This window comes from Nanorana parkeri, unplaced genomic scaffold (genome assembly GCF_000935625.1).
Source record: "Nanorana parkeri isolate BGI_ZX_2015 unplaced genomic scaffold, ASM93562v1 scaffold654, whole genome shotgun sequence".
Taxonomy (NCBI): Eukaryota; Metazoa; Chordata; class Amphibia; order Anura; family Dicroglossidae; genus Nanorana; species Nanorana parkeri.
The window spans coordinates 641,038-661,334 of record NW_017306922.1 but is presented as its reverse complement, the minus strand read 5'-3'; the positions used below and the strand labels follow the sequence as shown (position 1 = coordinate 661,334).

Below are 20,297 nucleotides of genomic sequence, written 5' to 3'. Positions count from 1 at the left end.
CTATTACAACCACAAATCAAAACAAAAAATCTAAGGAGCGCAACTACCACCTCTTGTAGTTGCGCTCCTTAGATTTTTTGTTTTGATTTATCTTATACATTAGTTGTATTATATTAATGGATATATTTCATTGCTTCTTATTGTAACTATGTACATAAATTGTGTTGCGCTTCGTGCATTTTTTTCAGATCTGTGCAAGTAAACTTTGTCTTGGTAAGAGCTTCCTGTAATAACGACCATTCATTGTTGCTCTCTTTTCATATGCAAGATGACTGGTCTTGTATCTGTCCCCCTTCTGTAGTTTTTAGCATGCAGTCTGTAGTGAGTGGAGCCTGCTGGGTCCCTCTCACTGCCCTGCTATCTACACATGTGCAGCTCATGATATACCTTTTACAAGGTATCTATTGGCTTTGAAAAGGCATTTTGTGTTCACAAAGTTACATTTATATAATTTGATGCTATTGACGAATTATATTTAAATCATAGTTTTTGTGCCCGTTTTTCCCCAAAGTTATAAGTTATAACCCTCCCCCGCTAAGCTAAGAACTGAAGAAAGTTTTGTTGGCAGTTTCAATGTAATTATAACTCTTAAAAAAATACATTTCATTACATACTATGCAGCAGCATTCAGAATATTTCAGAAACATTCATTAGGCTGACAAGAGTATCATCTTTTCTTATCTGATCATTTTCTCAGAGAACCTTTTACATTCTGTTTAAAGTATCATCACTATATACTGATGTGATGAGTCACACAGAGCCAACTCTGTTACAGAGATCATATCTGTTGGGAAATGGTAGATGAAATACTGCAGAGGCTATATTGACATATCACAGTCTAGTAATAAGAGTGTATTATGTCCAAATTGTCTTGTAAAATAACAATACAAGCTGGATAAAGCCATTTACAGTAAGTAACTAAATCTGTAATCTTATTTACTTGTGCAGAACTAGATTAAAATTCATATTTAAATGTTTTACAGTCTTAGGCTCTATTCACACATGAGAGGTTTTCCGTGCATATTCGAAATACGCGCGGAACTGCTCTAATCATAAAAAACAATGCACGTTAATGCGAATTGTTCAGACCATTGCAGGGGCCGCGCGGTTTTGTACCCAGAAAATAGTCCAAGCACGATTTCAGGGGCGTATTCCACACGTTCGCAGCTATAGTATACCCGCAAATGAGCGAAATCCATGCAGATTTGAGCATTTTTGTGCCGTGTGGTCTTACAAAACGCAAATCCTATGGGGTCTATTCACTAAGCTGCCGTAGGCAGCCGAGTGAAAGACCGACCTGAAGTGAAGTGAGCCGAACGATGTTCGGCTATACACTTCAGGCTGGTACGGCTGATTTCAGCCGTATATTGGGTGAAATCAGCCGTACATCGGGTGGCTTCACATGGCTTCGGGTCGGCCGAATATGCTCAGCATGTTCGGCCGACCCGAAGTGCAGGAGGAGTTCGACTCAGCCGATCCAACATCTGGATCGGCTAAGCCGAACCTCCGGCAGGCTACTCGCTGCTGTACGGTCTATTCTTATAGATGCCGAACAGCAGTGAGTGAATAGCCGAATGCCGCTGAGCGGCATTCGGCTCGGCTGTTCTGCTCAGTCCCTCAGAGGGACCGAGCAGAACAGAACAATAGTTTAAAAAGTTTTTAAAAAAATAGAAAACGATTGTGCGGAGCTAGCAGTGAAAGCTAGCTCCGCCCAACAGTTTACTATTGGCCGGCGGTTCTGCTGCCGTAAAAAGAAAAAACGAAAAAAAAAACCTCTCCCGGGCGCTCTGGGAGTCTCCCGCTCCCGGCCGCCCAGGAGAGATACACTGCTTTTTCTTTTTCTTTATTCTGACATGGAGCTGTAGAAAATAGAAAATTCTGATCTGATCTCTCTGCAAGTGACCGGAGCCAGCCGTAAGATCATGGCTGGCTCCGCCCAGCTGTCAGAAGCAGGCTGTCGGCCGGCCAATGGCATATGCCTTTAGGCTCGACTGAGCCGCTTGGCTAAGTTCGGGAGCTGTACGGGCTATTGTGAATAGCCCGTACAGCAGCCCTTCGGTTCTACTGAACCGAAGGGGTCCTGAGGCCTAAGCTAGCTGAAGGATGGGCCGAAGCTACGGCTAGATCCTTCGGCTGCTTCGTGAATAGACCCCTATATGTGAATGGAGCTTTTGCTTTTTTTCAGACAGGGATCATTGTTTCTTTATGTTGCTTTTTTATGAAAAGCAGTACCTACATCTCACCTGAAGATGGTGCGCAAAGGCCCTTTTCACACTGCTATTCTGATCAGATCTGCCTTTTGTTTTTTCCGGTGGGTCTGCTCGGAAACTCACTGTTAGTCTATGGGCAGGCGGATGTAAACCTTTAAGGCCTTGTTCACAGTGGGAGGAATTTATCAAAACTGGAGCAGACAAAATCTGGAGCAGATTTGCACTGCAACCAATCAGCTTCTCTGTCTCATTTTCAACTCTTACCTGAGCAAACTGAAGAGAGAAGATGATTGGCTGCCATGGTAATTTTTTGATAACTGTGGTAGATACTGTATGTGTGACAATAGCATTCAGTGTATTCAATGTGCAGGCCTATGAGCGTTTAGCCCACCACAGATGATCAGGCTGGTGTTATGGGCCCTTGGTTGGAGTTGGGCTTTAGGTGATTGATCCTTTTACATTCAGTTTAAAGGAATATTGCAATATACTGATGCAATGAGACACAGAGAGTCAACTCTGTTATAGAAATCATATCTGTTGGGAAATGGTCCCTTGCTGAGTGGAAATCATAATAAATGCTAAATTAAATTTAGATGGCTATATTGACATATTACAGTTCAGTAACAAGAGTGCATTATGTCTAAATTGTCTTGCAAGCCAAGTGTCACTAGAAAACAAAACACATGGGCGTTTACTGCACCACAGTGGACCAGGCTGGTGTGAATGGACACTTAGCTGGAGTTGGGCTTTATTAGCTTAATGTTCATCTATTGAAAAGCTACATGTCCACAGGATAACCTGACAACACTGCAGTAATTTCACTGCAGAATGAAAAGCATTGTCACCTTTCTGAATGAAGGTTTAAACAGGCAGGATCCTAATTTTGTAAATCTGTGTTATGGATAATTGTGTTATTTGTAATGATAGATTGCATCATATATGTAATGTTACCATTAACCATAGTTTTCCTTCAACGCAGAAAGTCTGTCAGTATAATTTACAGGAACCTGTCATATAAGGAACACACTTCATATAATTCAAATGAATGGCACATTTAACAAGACATTCCTGATTAAAAGCTATACTGTATAATGTGGCTGGTTATATATTTCAGATGACATATACGTCATGCATTAGGCACCTTATTAGATATTTTGGAATAGCCCAATGTAGAAAAGGTATTGCACAAAGAGCAGAGGCGTTTTTGAATTTACAAAGCTCTGTCAAGACATTGGCATCTTAGAGGATGTTAATCCTCCTTGGGTATTCCAATTAACAAGGTATGGATAGTGGAGGATGTGAGAGTACATGAAATATTACTTCCTGGCACTATAGCTCCAGGGATTTCGGGTATGAAGTCCCTTCAATAAGTAGAAGTAAATGTCATCTTCCATCCGGGGACTCATGACCTTGCCAGAAAGGAAATAAGTAAAGAGCAAGGAATGTACAGAATGACACAAGGCTATTCAAGGCGCGGTATTCTTTCAGTGTTTTAAGACTCCTGGCCATTATAGAAATATGAAGTGCAATGTATCATTGAGCGAATGGCATGAATGGAGGGAAACTTTGTCCATTAGCCTTGGTAATGTTGCCTGGAGTGTCTGCTGAGTCTACTAATGCAATATCTATTTCTAACCAGGAAATGATCAGCAGATCACTCTTCTCTAAGTACTGGTTGAGGAAATCTCACAGCTTCTATTATCAACAGGTTGAGGATTATTTTTTTTAGCAATGAGACTTTAAACATAATATTTATGTTTTATTGCTGCACACTGCATAATAGAGAGTAGAAAACTATTAAAGGATTTAGATTATGTGACAAGTCCATTATGATTCCTGTTAGCCTAGGTATACAAGTAGTGTTTGAGCTGTTTATAAAACTCTACCTCTAGAGTTAATCAATTCTTAGAATCCTAATTGTCTATGAATTACATAGTTACATAGTATTTGAGGTTGAATAAAGACATTAGTCCATCAAGTCCAACCTATTAGGATCTCATTCTAGGAGTACCTGTACCCCTGTATATTACGGTCCCTTAAGAAATCGTCCAAAAGTTTCTTGAACAATTCCACATTATTTGCTGAAATCACCGCCTGTGGCAGTGAGTTCCAGACCCTAACTGATCTTACTGTGAAGAACCCCCTTCGCCCCTTGTGCTGGAATTTTTTTTCCACCAATTTTAGGTGGTGGCCTCTAGTTTTTGTAATGGAGTTAATTTTAAACAGTTTATCGCTAATGTTGCTACCACCATTGAACATTTTGTACATGGAGATCATATCCCCCCTTAATCTCCTCACCTCCAATGTGAACATGTTTAAATTTAGTAGCCTTGTCTCGTAGCTCTGGTCCTCCATACCCCTAATTAGTTTGGTTGCCCTCCGCTGGACTTTTTCCAACTCAAGGACATCTTTTCTTAGTACTGGTGACCAGAACTGGACCGCGTACTCCAGATGAGGTCGAACCAATGATCTATAAAGTGGCAAAATTATAGACTTGTCCCTGCAATACATCCCCTTTTTAATACAGGACAAAACCCTGCTAGCTTTGTTTACAGCAGCCTGGCACTGCAAACTACCTTTCAGTTTGTGGTCTACAATGACCCCCAAATCCTTCTCCATTTCTGACTTCCCCAGCGGCATACCCATAATTGTATAACCCATTTGTTTATTTTTAATTCCAAAGTGCATTACTTTGCATTTATCGACATTAAACCTCATCTGCCACATTAATGCCCACTTCCCTATTTTATCCAGGTCCTCCTGTAATGTTATAATGTCTAAGTCCGTGTCTATTACCCTCCCAATTTTGGTGTCATCCGCAAACACGGAAATATCGCTGTTAACACCCTCCCCGATGTCATTAATAAATAAGTTGAGCAATATGGGACCCAGCATAATAATACAACAAACATGCGTTGTGTAGTGTTATTGTACTGTTTGAAGTCAAATGTCCTGCCAACTAAACAGTATCTTAAGGAAAGTATTAAGGAAAGCATGACACAGTGGGGGTGATTTACTAACCTAAACACACGCACACACTAGGTGCGTGTGATTTTTACACAGCAAAATGTATTTATCAACCAAAAAGTCTCTAAAAGCATATTTCCACTAATGCCATATATGGAAAAATCATGCACATGATGCATATGTAATGCTGCTTCACAGTTTAGACAAAAATGGTTAGCTCATGCATTTACATTCCTGTATTCATCAACGCAAACAACACAACATAGAGCTAATTTACACAACATCACCTTGCAAATTCATGCAGGCCTTTGCACAACACACCTGCTGGGTGTGTACACACTACAAAGGTGTTTAGATTCCACCCATAGATCATGCTGTGAGGGAACACTCTACAGAGGTGTATACATGTTCGTGGTGTGTTTATAAGGTTAGTAAATCAACCCCAGTATCTCACAAAGGAGGAATGCCCACCTCAACCTGTATTAGGACTAGTGTATATAGAAATCGAGATCAGTTAAAGTAAATGTATACCCTAATAGGAGATTATGGTGATACTAAAATCAGGAGTTAAATCTTAACAATGCATTCAATTACCTTAATTATTAACACAAATGTATCTTATTTGTGTATCACTCAGCTGTAGATCCTCAAATCATCTCTGAATTGGTGCTGACACTGTCCTTCCTTCTGGAAGGTGGCTACTCTTGTTGCCTATGGTCTCTGTGTGTGTTGTAAAGTAGCCACCGCTCCAAGATCACTTTTGTTATAGATTAAAATAGTTTAATAATTTGTATTGAGTTTGTAGTCTATCATGGGAGTGAGTGTGGAGCGGTGGCTACTTTACAACACACACAGGGACCATGAGGAACAAAAGTAGCCACCCTTCCGAAGGAATGACTGTGTCAGCAACGATTCAAAGATGATTTGAGGATCTACAGCTAAATGAAGAAGAAAAAAAAGGTGCATTTTGATAGGGCACTTGAATGCATTTTTAAGATTTAACTCTTTAACTCTGCATGTCATTGCTCAGGTCAGGCTTCCTGATGGTGACAACAGCAGAACATGCCTGTGTATTAAGTATCAGCATGGCCGCTTATATTTTTCATCAGAAGCACATTTAACAGGATGACAATACAGCAATTGGGAGACCGATGCAAAGCGTTTTTACCCTATAACAAGAAGTGCCTGAACAATATCTGCATGGCAGGATCACCAAGTATTTGAATACCAATGAAAGTTGCAGATTTAGAAAATAAAAGTGAAATATGCTTTTTGAAATTACTATAACATGTTAAAGTGTAAGTAAGATTTCAGTAATTAGGTTTTTATTTGATTTAAGGTCAGTTGAAGATCAGGTTTTGCTTTTATGTTTCCATACAAATCAATATGAATGCAAGACAAACACATGGAAAAAGTGTGATAGGCATATGGTAATAACATGGCAAGCACAAGGTAAACCTTTAGCACACACTTGATAAATGCTTCTCCGATACATTTGAAATACCAGTACACTAACCCCTGGGCAGAGATGACTCCCATTCTGAAAACTGTTGGTAGCCCAAAGGACATTATTTTGGTGATATCTAAAGTTTGCTCAAATTATTGAAATATGTGTGGGAACAATTAGGGGAATGTATCAAAACTGGAGCAGAATCTGGAGCAATTGTCCATGGCAACCAATCAGCTTCTGTGTTTCATTTTCAAAACGTAACCGAACAAACTGAAGAGAGAAGCTAATTTGGCCATGGGCAACTGCCCCAGATTCGTTTTGCTCCAGTTTTGATAAATTTGCCCCAATGTATTGTCTTTGTGCTCAATAGACCTTCAGTCACTATATAAAGTTTAATATTAGAAACCAACAATACAATTGTGAAGGATGGAAAGCCTCAAAACTATAGATGGGTGAATCTCTTCATATGTCTGATTCGCCAAGGTTTAGCAAATCCTGTTTGAAATCTAGCAAATGTGAACTTAGTGATGAATCCCATTAAAACCTTATTGGGGTGATTCCTCCTATTAAAGTATACTACATGTGAATGCAATACAACCAAAGCCATTGTAAAAAAATAATAATATTTGTCCGCCATATTTGTTTTTCCCAAAATAACCGGCATGTACCTTTTTATAAGATTTTTTCGCCAGTTAGCTGGAATATTTACATCAGTTTTAACAAACGCTTTTAACATGTCTGTATATTATCATTCCATTGTGAACACCCAACACTACCAAGATCTAACTTGCATCAGTATAGGTTAATAAGCAATGTCTAAATATTCAAATATATTCATTTTGTGATATGCAGATAAATTAAAGAGTAGCTAGAACAATACAGAGTAAAGCTGGACATACACATACACTCAGAGTTGAATGAGAAAAATAACTCGATTCCTCCATTTAGTGTGGTTGGGGAAATCAAGGGCTTACCCTGAAGGGCTTTCGTATTCTGACAGTGGCAGGCATCCCCCTGTAAGAATTCTAGAGGAGGGGCTGCCTCTGATTGGCTGCAGTCACTGTTCGACCCAAGAACTTTCATGAAGGGTGCCGCAGCGCCAAAAACTGCTTTTATTTCAGCCAAGTCCTGCAATTCAAGCACCGTATAGCCATTATCACAATGACAACAATACATTTACAGCATGTACTTAAAGGAGAACTATGGGGTCAGTGTTTTTCCCATAGTTCTCCTTAGGGTAACGGGAGGACACAAACTAGCATCCTCCCGTTACCCTAAGCTCAGTATACCACGAGCTACAGCTCGTGGTATACTGAGACGCCGCAGCTGGAGCGGATCCCGACATCGATGTCGAGATCCGCCCAGCTGCGTGAGTGAAAGCTGGCTCTGCCTATCTAGAGGCAGAGCCAGCTGTACCCGCCCCCTCCCCCGTCCGTTCCGCCAGTCAGCGCTGGCAGATCGGAGCGGGGAGAGGGGAATCCAGCCCCACCCCTGTCACGGCAGAGAGCCGTGACAGGATCGAGAGGTGAGCGAACCCGGTATGTGTTTGCTCACCTCCCGATCTACTGAGCCAACCTGTGAAAGTCTCACTGTCAAAGGTCGGCTAGAACTATGAGGTGAGTGGAAATCACTCATCTCATAGTTCTCCTTTAAGTTGCCAAATCTTGTGTGGTAAAATACTATAATACTTAATGACTTTTTCCCAAAACATTTTTAAATAATGATAATATAGCATATATTTTATATATAGTACCGAACAAAAAACAATAAAGTTACAATAGAATGAATGAAAGATCTTCCTGATTGTACCCAGAATCCTAGTACTCTTGCTTGTGCTAATAGATAAAACCAGGGCTCAGATAAGTTCCCTGCTGTCTCCTGCACCACAGTGTTGGATAATGAGGTCACCAATTACAGTATGAGGCCAACAGTGAAGTGCAAGATAGATAGCAGGGTGCATGCCAGAGCCTTGATCCCAAGCATCCATTTATAATGAGTCTGTAATCTAATCTATCTATCTATCTATCTATCTATCTATCTATCTATCTATCTATCTATCCCTTATGTAGCAATGCAGTCCAGAATTGTTTTTTAAGTCTATGTATCTCTGCAACACATGTACAAATTCACTCAGCTTTTAGGTCCTTTTGTTGGCTGACAACACACAGCATTTCTGTGGTTGGAGTGATGTCAGCCCTGTCCAGTTTCTTTTGGTAAACTATTCAGTCACAGCCACTCTCCCATCGCTACAACTTAAAGGTTAATTATTCTGTAGTCCAAGATAAGAACAAGGAGGACACTTTTAAGATAATACAGGGGACACTGGGGGAGCCATAACCGATTAATTTATTGTATTTATGGTGTTCCCTGAAGACTCATCTCTTCAGGGAAGCCTATCCCACCTCAACCAAACCGCTCAACCATCACGTTCTCAAGCAATTCATCCCCACACAGCTACCACCTCATGTATCATTTACCCCTCCCTTTTAGATTGTAAGCCATCACAGGCAGGGTCCTCCTTACCATCTTGTCTTGAATTGTATTGTGATTGTAATGTCTTCCTTATATTATAAAGCGGTGCGCAAACTGTTGGCGCTATATAAATCCTGTATAATAATAATTCATTGCACTTATCAAATATAGCAAAATGGTTCTAATTAAACAGACCAAACAGGAGCAAATAAGAGTATGTTGTTAGGGTTTACATACACTTTATGGTTTATTACAAGCAGGTGATGGGGGCAGTGAAGTAAAATCTGATGGAATCCCATGATTCTCTCATAATATGATGAGAAAAAAGGATTACAAAGCACATGATGACCAGTACAACATCCAATTCAACAGATCAAATGGAAGAAGTCAGTGAGGCAGAAAAAGAAGAGCCCAATAAGCTCAGAGGTAATATTGAATTTGAAGTTTTTTTTTACATAGATCACAGTATAATGGCAACAGGATAATAATCATATGCAGTTCAGATATTTATATTGTGATATACACAGATCAGTCATAACATTATGACCACTGACAGGTGAATAACATTTATTATCTCATTACAATGGCACCTGGAAGTGGGTGAGATATATTAGGCAGCAACTGAACATTTTGTCCCTGAAGGTTGATATGGGCAAGTGTAAGGATTAGAGCAACTTTGACAAGGACCAGATTGTGATGGCTAGGCAACTGGGTCAGAGCAACTCTAGAACTGCATCTCTTGTGGGTTGATCCAGGTCTGCAGTTGCCAGGAGTTTGAGGTGTTGACTTGGCCTCCAAATTCTCCAGAACTCAGTACAATCGAGCGCCTGCGGGATGTGCTGGAAAAACAAGTCCAATGCATGGAGGCCCCACCTCACAACTTACAGGACTTAAAGAATCTGCTGCTAAAGGCTTGGTGCCAGATACAACAACATACATTCAGAGGTCTAGTGGAGTCCATGCGTCGCTTAGTCAGGGCTGTTTTGGTGACAAAATTGGGACCTACTCCATATTAGGTGTGCGGTCGTAATATAATGGCTGATCAGTGAATGCCCTATCTGAAAGGATTGTTTATGGGTCATGATGATGCTTCACAGGCATGTTCAAGAAACACCTACACATCACACACTGCCAGCACTTGGTCATAATAGAGAGATCAGAATGACAGAGAGAAGAGCTCAGCAGTCTGATGTTTCCCTTTTCACTGTTAATTCACAGGCTGGGGAAGTGACCTCTAAGTGTTACTAAACTGCAGCTGAGAAAAATCAGGTCTCTTGCCCTGCCAGCATTGGGATATGTGGAAGAACTGTATGAATATCAGGACTAAGTGGAGAGGAATACAAGTCATTTGGTAGGTAAACCAACCCCTTTATATGTATTTCATCTGTGCATTTATCTGTTTACCTGGAGTTCTTCTTTAGAACTTCAAATTACATAAAGATGGCCAGTGGGCAAAACTATACATTTCTTAGCATTCTCCTCTCATGGACTTCCTTTGAAGGAAATCTATACCTGAAACATATGGGTGCCACTGATAAACTCCTTTTTAAAATTCTAGCTTCCCTGCTTGTGTCTAGCTTCAATACTTTCTCACAGACATATGTAGATTAGAAATGTACAATGAGGCCAAGACTCATGATCTGTTTACTTACTGAAACTATTATCCATAGTATCAGCTTAAAGAGGAGTCCAGAGTTAAGGAACAAATTTTATTAGCCCTTGTAGTGGAGTCACTCTCACACTCCAAGTTATACTCACCCAATCCTCCAAGCCAGCAGCCCTACGTCCAGCCTGTCTCCTCCTCCGCTGCAGCGGTGGTAGGCGTTCTCATGTCCTATACACAGTATTGGACGGGATGACTTGAGGATTCCTAGACCGCTGCAGCAGAGGAGGAGAAATGCTCCAGGTCTAAGAAATGCTCCAGGTCTGGCCAGCTTGGAGGATTGGGTGAGTATAACTTTATTTTAAGCTCCATTACAAGCTTTAAAAACATTTATGCCTGGAGTTCTTTTTACAGCTAGGTAACTGACGTTTTCAGACAGAGGTCGGCAATGTCAATTTCCACATTCCCTCAGTACAGGTTTCCTCCATGACACATTAAGTGTGGTTTTGTGAAAGTGGGTAGAGTTAAAAAAAACAACTAAAAGAAAATCCTTCAAATTGGCACGCAGACAAATAAGGAGCCAATGCAAAATGCTATCCACCAATACCCATCTAAGAGGGTTGGTTTGCCTTTTACTTCTCAGTCTTGTGTAACTACTGTACAGTTGCATATCATGCAGGATCATTTTACTATACACCCAAGTTTATAATACCTCCCAACTTTCTGAGATGAGAAAGAAGGACACACTTCTAGCAAAATGTATACAGGCAATGGACACACCTCTACCATGTCCCCAGTTATGTGGACCATTAAGAATTGATTTACCAAATATGATTGGTTAAACCCAGAATAGTTTTTTTTCCCCACCATTACTTTTCCTTTATGTTGTCTTTTCAAAATAAAAACAAGATAATTAAGAGATTATCAAGGGTTTAGTGCAGAAGAACACTTTTTGTTAAATAGAACCTTTCATAGATATCTGTACATCAAACCAGTAAGAGGGACAACTCAGGGGGGAAGAAGGACAGGAGAATTTGGTTCCAAAAGAGGCACACTCCCTTCAAATAAAGCACAGTTGAAAGGTATAGCAAAGTGTAAATAATTATCAACTAGATTTATGCATAAATCGAGCTAAAAACTTACCGACTAAGAAAGAAACTTTGAACAGATGATCAGAGCAAGACCCCTTGGCCTCATATACTCCAGGGTGTGATTTCCTTTTATATAACTAGCATTTGCAGAAGCGGAAAATTGATGGTGTGAATGCACAGTATTTCTATGGTTACTTAGGTCAAATATATAAAGGTATCTTTAAAAATAAGTATGTAAAAAAAATATGAGACGTGACAAACATTGTACACAGAAAAAAATGAAATATCTGCATGGAGTTTTTATGGTGTAAAGCGAACATGTATTGAGGGTGTATGGAGTCTTTCCTTTTACGAACTAGTTCCTTGACTGTCATACTGGGCCAATGGCTTTTATCAGAATTGTTTCAGTTTCCTTTGATCTATAGGCTCTCCTTTCTACTAACCATGCTGTTAGATTAACCACAAACTCCACTGTGACCAAGAGTGATAAGAATACTTCTGCACACTGGGCCAGGTATACTTATATAAAAAATACATACACACATACACATAGTACACACACATCCTTGAACTTATAAAGCCAATTGTACACTGATGGTCAATGTGAACAGTGCTGTCCTAGTTTGCCGTACACTTTGAGCATCCATATAGTGCTGCTTGTGATCCTTGTGCACTAAGGGGATTTAAAGCAGCAGGTCAACAAAAATCCCATATGCCATGCTTTTGACTCAAAAGGCAGCATATGTTCAGTTATGTATAATTGGAACCTCCATTCCAAGCAGCAATGTATAACATGAGGTATTTGTGCTTTTCATGGCACAGTATGCACATCTGCACAGACTGGATCCATAGGAAGTGAGTTGGATGACTATGGCCACCATTTAACCCAGAAGATGAGTGGAGCTTAACCTCAGAGCAGTAAGTCAGCAGCGGACATTGCAGGGGATAATGCGACTATTTCAGCAAAAGCTGTCCTTTTCATTTTACCAGAGGCAAGGCAGCATTAAAAAAAAAACAACTCCACTTTAAATCTTAAAGATTGGCTAAGATCTGCCATACGGAGCAGATATACCAAGGAATATAATCTAATTTTTATCTACCTAGTTTTCACAAAATTCTTCTTATCAGCGAATATGATTACATTTTTGTACATTTTATTATACGTGTCTGAAATAAAGGCAGAGCATAGTGTCCAAACCATGCTAGGAAACAGAAGATGACTGAAATATGAAGTGACACTTGTAACTATTATGTGGTAGAGGCATTCCCTTTATCAGAGAGTTTGAACTAGAATGTATACAGTACCATAGGATTCGCCTGTGTGTGTACAGTTATCTTCTGTGTACTCATTCAATGGCATCCTTGTATGCATCAAAATGTAAACGGTCACCACACAAGAACCAATGGGAACGGTTTTAACAACGGAAGACTGATTTTATGTTTTAGGCATCTAACATATTTATTCTGATTTTACATTTACATTTGAAACATATATACACAACCCAGCTTGAACAAGTGATGGAAGAGGGTAACACATTGTTTTGGGCAATCTGCTAGTGGATGCCCATAAACAAGACAGAGTAAGCACAGTCATAGGAGGATTTTGTCATTGCTTAAAGGAGAACTATGGGGTCAGTGTTTTTCCCCATAGTTCTCCTTAGGGTAACGGGAGGACACAAACTAGCGTCCTCCCGTTACCCTAAGCTCAGTATACAGCGAGCTACAGCTCGCAGTATACTGAGACGCCGCAGCCGGAGCGGATCCCGACGAAGATGACGGGATCCGCCCAGCTGCGTGAGTGACAGCTGGCTCTGCCTATCTAGAGGCAGAGCCAGCTGTACCCGCCCCCTACCCCGTCGGTTCCGCCAGTCAGCGCTGGCAGATCGGAGCGGGGAGAGGGGAATCCAGCCCCTCCCACTGTCACGGCAGAGAGCCGTGACAGGATCGAGAGGTGAGCGAACCTGGTATGTGTTCGCTCACCTCCCGATCTACTGAGCCGACCTGTGACAGTCTCATTGTCACAGGTCGGCTAGAACTATGAGGTGAGTGGAAATCACTCATCTCATAGTTCTCCTTTAAAGTGGACCTTCACCCCCTTTGACTAGAAATCACATCAGCGTGTGCCAGAGTTTCAGGAAGTAAAAGGAGATACTGTATATTAATTTGTCCTTATAAAAATGGCCACTGTCAGAAGACTGGAGAGGAAAAGAAAAATAAGTATGCAAAGAATACAGAGCCTGCAGTTATCTAGAAGTATATTTTTGTAGATTGTCATTACTAAACATTTCTAAAGAAGTATTTGTTATTTTTAAGATAGGGGTAAAGTTCCTTGTAAGGTATATCTAAACACAAGAAAAAAAATGTAATATATTTCAGTTTACCATTTCTTAAGATGTATTGACTACACTGAGTTTCTTTTTATTTCAGGCTTTTTTCTTTATTTTAACCTCTATATGTTAAACGCAATGGACTTGTGTCTTTTTTCAAAATTGCTAACTATGTAACCTTATACTAATAGTAACACACTTCTGCAGGAGGGCTTATGTAGTCCACAAAGATGAAATAAGCTATGCTGCTGATTATGGCGCTGTAAAGTGTTGAAGAGGCAGGGAGTACAGGAAGTTTCAGGTTACAGGTTTCTTAATGAATCAACAGGTATTTTTTGCACTTTTATGTACCTAAAGCTATCAAGTAAGAGAAGTTCCTTGATCGGATTTACATTCACTTAAAAGTAGGGAGGCACTGATACTATTTTTTGCAAGACCAAGGGGTCTATTCACTAAGCTGCGTAGGCAGCCGAGTGAATGACCGACCTAAAGCAAAGTGAGACGAATGCTGTTCGGCTATTCACTTCAGGCTGGTAGGCTGATTTTGAAATCAGCTGTACATCGGGTGGCTTCACGTGGTTTCGGGTCGGCCGAACATGCTCAGCATGTACGGCCGACCCAAAGTGCAGAAGGAGTTCGACTCAGCCGATCCAACATCTGGATCGGCTAAGCCGCACCTCCGGCAGGCTACTCGCTGCTGTTCGGTCTATTCTTATAGATGCCAAACAGCAGTGATTGAATAGCCGAATGCCGCTGAGTGGCATTCGGCTCGGCTGTTCTGCTCGGTCCCTCTGTGGGACCGAGCAGAACAGAAAAATAGTTACAAAAGTAGAAAACAATAAATACAAAACGATTGTGCGGAGCTAGCAGTGACAGCTAGCTCTGCCCAACTGTTTTCTATTGGCCGGCGGTTCTGCTGGCGTCCAAAAAAAGAAAAAAAACTCTCCCGGGTGCTCCGGGAGTCTCCCGCTCACAGCCGCCCAGGAGAGAAACACTGCTTTTTCGTTTTTGTTTTTCTTTATTCTGACACGGAGCCTGTCAGAATAGACAAAAATAAAATAACATTTTGGCCATAGGAATGCATTGCTAGATTTCTATTGGCTATTTCAATTTGCAATAGCCAATAGCAAACTAGCTATTGTTCCCGCCCTCTGCTGCTGTCAATCAGTAGTTGTAGACCTGATGGAGAACTGCAGCAGAGGGCGGGTGCAATGCTAGTTTGCTATTGGCTATTGCAAATTGAAATAGCCAATAGGAATCTAGCAATGCATTCCTATGGCCAAAATGTTTTTTTTTTCTTTTCTGACATGGCTCCGTGTCAGAATAAAAACAAAAAACCAAAAAGCAGTGTTTCTCTCCTTGGCGGCCAGGAGCGGGAGACTCCAGGAGCACCAGGGAGAGTTAGTGCTAGCCGAGGGATCGGCCGAAGCTACGGCTAGATCCTTCGGCTGCTTCGTGAATAGACCCCCAAGTATGAGTATAGATACTTTTCCTCAAGTAGTCGCTGATACGAAGTACTGATACCTTTTTTTTAAGTGTCATGTGACAGTTTTTCTAAAACAATACAGACTAATGATTTTAGGACAGTGGTGGAGTGCCAGGGCCAGTCACAGCTGCAACTGCTGTCACCCTGGTAGTTCTGCCAAGCTGTAGATGGACTACAAATCCCAGCAAAACATTATATAGCAATGCAGTATACCACCAGCTATAGAGGAATACAAATCCCAGCAATACATTATATAGCAATGTAGAATCCTGCCAACTATAGAGGACTACAAATCCCAGCAAAACATTATACAGCAATGCAGAATAATTTGAAGCTACATACTCTGTATTGCTCACCAGGGCTGTGCAATGTTTTAAGTGGCTGTGTGGGGTCTGACCAGGAATGTGCGGGATCTGACCAGGGCTGTGCAGTCTCTCCAAGGGGTGTCACCAGGGTTTTACAATCTCACCATGGTCAGTGAAGGTAACCATGCCCTACTCCTTTAGTAAAATAAACTTCTCCTCATTTAAGTCTATTTGCTTTATGGTTGCTGTGTGTTGCATTTGGGTTTCTTGTATAATGTGTTCCAATATTAATAGTATTAGCATCAATAGTAAAAGCAAAATCGATACATTAATGCAGACTTGAATGCAGCAGATGTAGGGCTTGATAGATATTTATACATACATAGTTGGGGACTATATAATTTTGTAAGCATGCTCTAGATCATTCAATAAAAAGGGTAAGGAAAAAAGGTCAAAGTTCAAAGTGAGGTAGTCCACAGCAACCAATTAGGGTTGACCTAACAGGATTCTTAGTACTTTGGATACTGCTTCTTGCACTCTGTATTAGTGACATTAAATTCAGGTGTTACTTTTTTTAAATGCATTCAAGTACCTTAACTATTAACAAAAATGTATCTTATTTGTGTATCACTCGTCTGTAGATCCTCAAATCATCTCTGAATGTGTGCTGACACTGTCCTTCCTTCTGGATGGGGTGTGTGTTGTAAAGTAAAGCTCACTCTTTTGATGGACTACAATTTCAACACAAATTAGTAAACTAAATGCGAGGTTGTAGTCCATCATAGGAGCGAGCTTGGAGTGGTGGCTACTTTACAACACACACAGGGACCATGGAGAACAAAAGTAGCCACCCTCCAGAAGGAAGGATAGTGTCACCACCAATTCAGGAATGATTGGAGGATCTACAGCTAAATCATACACAAATACTGTAAGTTCAATTTTTGTTAATAGTTAAGGTACTTGAATGCATTTTTAAGATTTCACCCCTGAGTTTAGTGTCACTTTAAATAAGCCTTCATGTGTGTCTAGCTGGAAAGAACACAATATATTGCACACAATAGCCAGATAACACAAGACACATCTACTAGTGATGAGCCGAACACCCCCGTGTTCGGTTCTAACTCGAACTTTCGAACATAGGTTCGACTCGAACGCGAAGCTCATCCCTAACATCTACTGCACTGTGACCACACAGAAGCAATTGAACAGCATAGGGTGTATATAGCCTTAGGTACAATTCTACACAATTCTATGGAAACAAACTTCTAGGTGTCCTGCTATACTTCAGATATACTGGCAGAGACTGCTGATAGTTGTAGTTCTACAGCATTAAGTGGGACACTGGATGTATAAACCTTTTTTAGCCAATCCATTTGCTTACATTCTGCTGCATGTGACTGGCCTCTGAATACAATAAATCACTAACAACCATAAGTGGATAATCTGAACAACATCCCAATAGTCAATACCCTGGTGTTAAACTGAAAATAAATGACACAAATTTACATTTGATTTGATCTCTAGGCATACATCTTGCCATCTGTCATCAAGAGCCCACATCAATAAGCCTTAAATAAACCAGAAAATACTCCTTGCTGCCTGTTTGCCATCCCTAAGAGCAGAAAAATGCAGTTTGCTCAAGCAGCAGTAATCAAATGTAGGCTCTATAAATGAAGCCTGTGCTGACAGCCTAATGCAAGCTACCGGCCACATCAATATAGAGCATTATACAGATGGATCAGGAGTTAGGTCCCCACCATTGTAAGGTAATGCAGGGGTTCTGCTCACTGTGTGACAGTGCAGGCAATTACTATGCTGCAGACAACAGCATATGTGAAAATATAACATTTCTGTAGAAAACATGGTTTGTTCTCCAAGTGCACTTGTGTTATAACTTCTCTTACAAGAAATTGGTAATAAAAAGGTTTCACAACATTAATAAAAAATGTTATATTATATCTATAGCTATGCCAAAATACACGAACAATAAGGGGTCTATTTATATATGTTTTCACATAAGATTCACCAAATATTCACACATTTTACCATCTGCATTCTGTTTATAAAATTTGTGAATCATGGGTGAAGGTTTGGTAAATCATCTGTGGGAAAATGCATTAACATAATGTATATCATGAAGATCCTAAATATCTAAGATCAAAATTATAATTGCTTCGGAGGTACATTTGATAGATTCCAGACAATGCTTACCTGTACACTATTGCCAGTGGCAACCAGGACAAGCTATTTCAGCCTGGTGTATGTTAGTAGTTAAGCTGGAGAGGTTGTTATTTTCAGAAAAATCATATTTAGCTGAAGACACATGTACACAAAGCTTAATAAAACAGATGTATTTCTGCATATGGATCTGCTCCATTTGGCTGTTTTGCCCCCTTGCAAGTAAACCTCTTTTAAGTCAAGGGCATCACAATGAAATTGACAGCCATTCTAGAAGCTTAGACCAGTAAATAATGACATTAATGGAATCAATACTTGTCTGTAAAGCACACATTTACATGGTAGTGAATTACTTGCAAAGTACACACAACCATAGGTCCACAGTGACAGTCACTATAATCCCACACAACAGAGCTTGCACTAATGAAGCTGCCTATTATTCATGCCATTTGACATTCCTGAAGTCATACCATTTCCCACAGTCTAGTGTTGTAGGTGTGCCGAGATATTAGGGATATAAAAAGCAGATTGGATCCTGCTTCTGAAAATAGAGAACTCTACATGTGCAGCTGTCACAACAGCAAAATGACAGTAATTACATGAGAACAGCTCAGCCAGCGATCTATAGAAGCAGGTCTTCTGTGGTCACAATATTAGAAAATACACATACAGAAGGAACAGCAGGATCAACATAACCATCAGCACACACCAGCCTGATCAAACTGTTTAGCTGGAAACGTTTAGATGATTAAAATATATGAAGCAAGTATAGGGAAACAATGTGGCAAGGTATACTAGTGTACTGCAGTATATTCAAGTCATAACAAACATTGGATATGAAGATGTATCAATGTATACATGGGTACTGCTGTACTGCTGTACATCCAAGTCATTAAAACATTGGATACAGAAATGTATCAAAGTATAAATGAGTACTGCTGTACATTTAAGTCAATGAAACATTGGATACAGAAATTTATGAAAGTATAAATGAGTACTGCTGTGCATCCAAGTCAATGAAACATTGGATACAGAAATGTATGAAAGTATAACTGTGTACTGCTGTGCATCCAAGTCATTAAAACATTGGATACAGAAATGTGTGAAAGTATAAATGGGTACTGCTGTACTTTCAAGTCAATAAACATTGGATACAAAGATGTATCAAAGTAGAAATGGGTACTGCTGTACATGCAAGTCATTAAATATTGGATACAAAGATGTATCAAAGTAGAAATGGGTACTGCTGTACATGCAAGTCATTAAATATTGGATACAAAGATGTATCAAAGTAGAAATGGGTACTGCTGTACATGCAAGTCATTAAATATTGGATACAAAGATGTATCAAAGTAGACATGGGTACAGCTGTACATTCAAGTCAATGAAACATTTGATACAAAAATGTATGAATGGGTACTACTGTATGAATGGCCATTTAAAACATCACACTCAATAGCAGTGTCGGTCATGATTACAAAAGCACTGGATGTCCAGGGAAGTATTACAATCTACAGGAGAGTCAAGTCAAGTTTACAGAAGACTTGAACGAACGGTCAAGTTTACAGCATTCAATAGGCAGGCAAAGCAGTTCAAGTTACAGGGGAGTCAGGAAAAAGTGAATGGACACCTCGCAGCCTATAGGAGAGTCAGAAACTCAATGGGCAGCTGATTCATATCAGGTTATGGAGGATAATTTGAAGTCTTTGCCCATTGAGTCAAAGGTTCAAGAACTAAATGGACAACTAATGCATCAAAGGTTAGAGAAGGGTCATCAGGTTAAGTCCACAAAGGAACTTGGAGGGTGCAATGATGCTACCTACCTGCGTTCCTCAGCTTCCTGTTCCTGAACACTGATAAGATGACCAACAGGTTTCCCAAAATATCAATGACGATGGTGAAGATGAGAATGGCAGCCAGGGCAGTGGCGACCCAGGGAGGACGATCTAGTAGCAGCTCCTTGGGGAGGTGGAAAGAGCCGTTCAGTGTGCTTGCATTGAAGAGCATTTTCCTCGGATTTTTGGGGGGATTTTCTTCTAGGCTGTTTCTTGTTTAGTTAGTGTTATGTGATTAACTAAAAAACTTCAGCTCATCTCAAGTCTCCAGCTGACCGATTTGCAAGAGATGCGAGAGAGGGCACACAGGATGTTGGTAAAGAAGCCATCCTTTGCTTGGCTGCCAAGTTTTTAGTTTGCATGTGCATGTGTC

General features: G+C 40.3%; 1 protein-coding gene across 1 annotated transcript in view; it reads right to left on the bottom strand.

The window, feature by feature from the left end:
* Positions 1 to 20,096, bottom strand: part of MTNR1A (melatonin receptor 1A) — a 180,411-nt gene extending 160,315 nt beyond the window's left edge. The window contains exon 1 of the mRNA XM_018563328.1: positions 19,913 to 20,096. Within this exon, the coding sequence (XP_018418830.1) occupies positions 19,913 to 20,096 (184 nt within the window). The remainder of the gene's footprint in view (positions 1 to 19,912) is intronic.
* Positions 20,097 to 20,297: the final 201 nt, after the last annotated feature.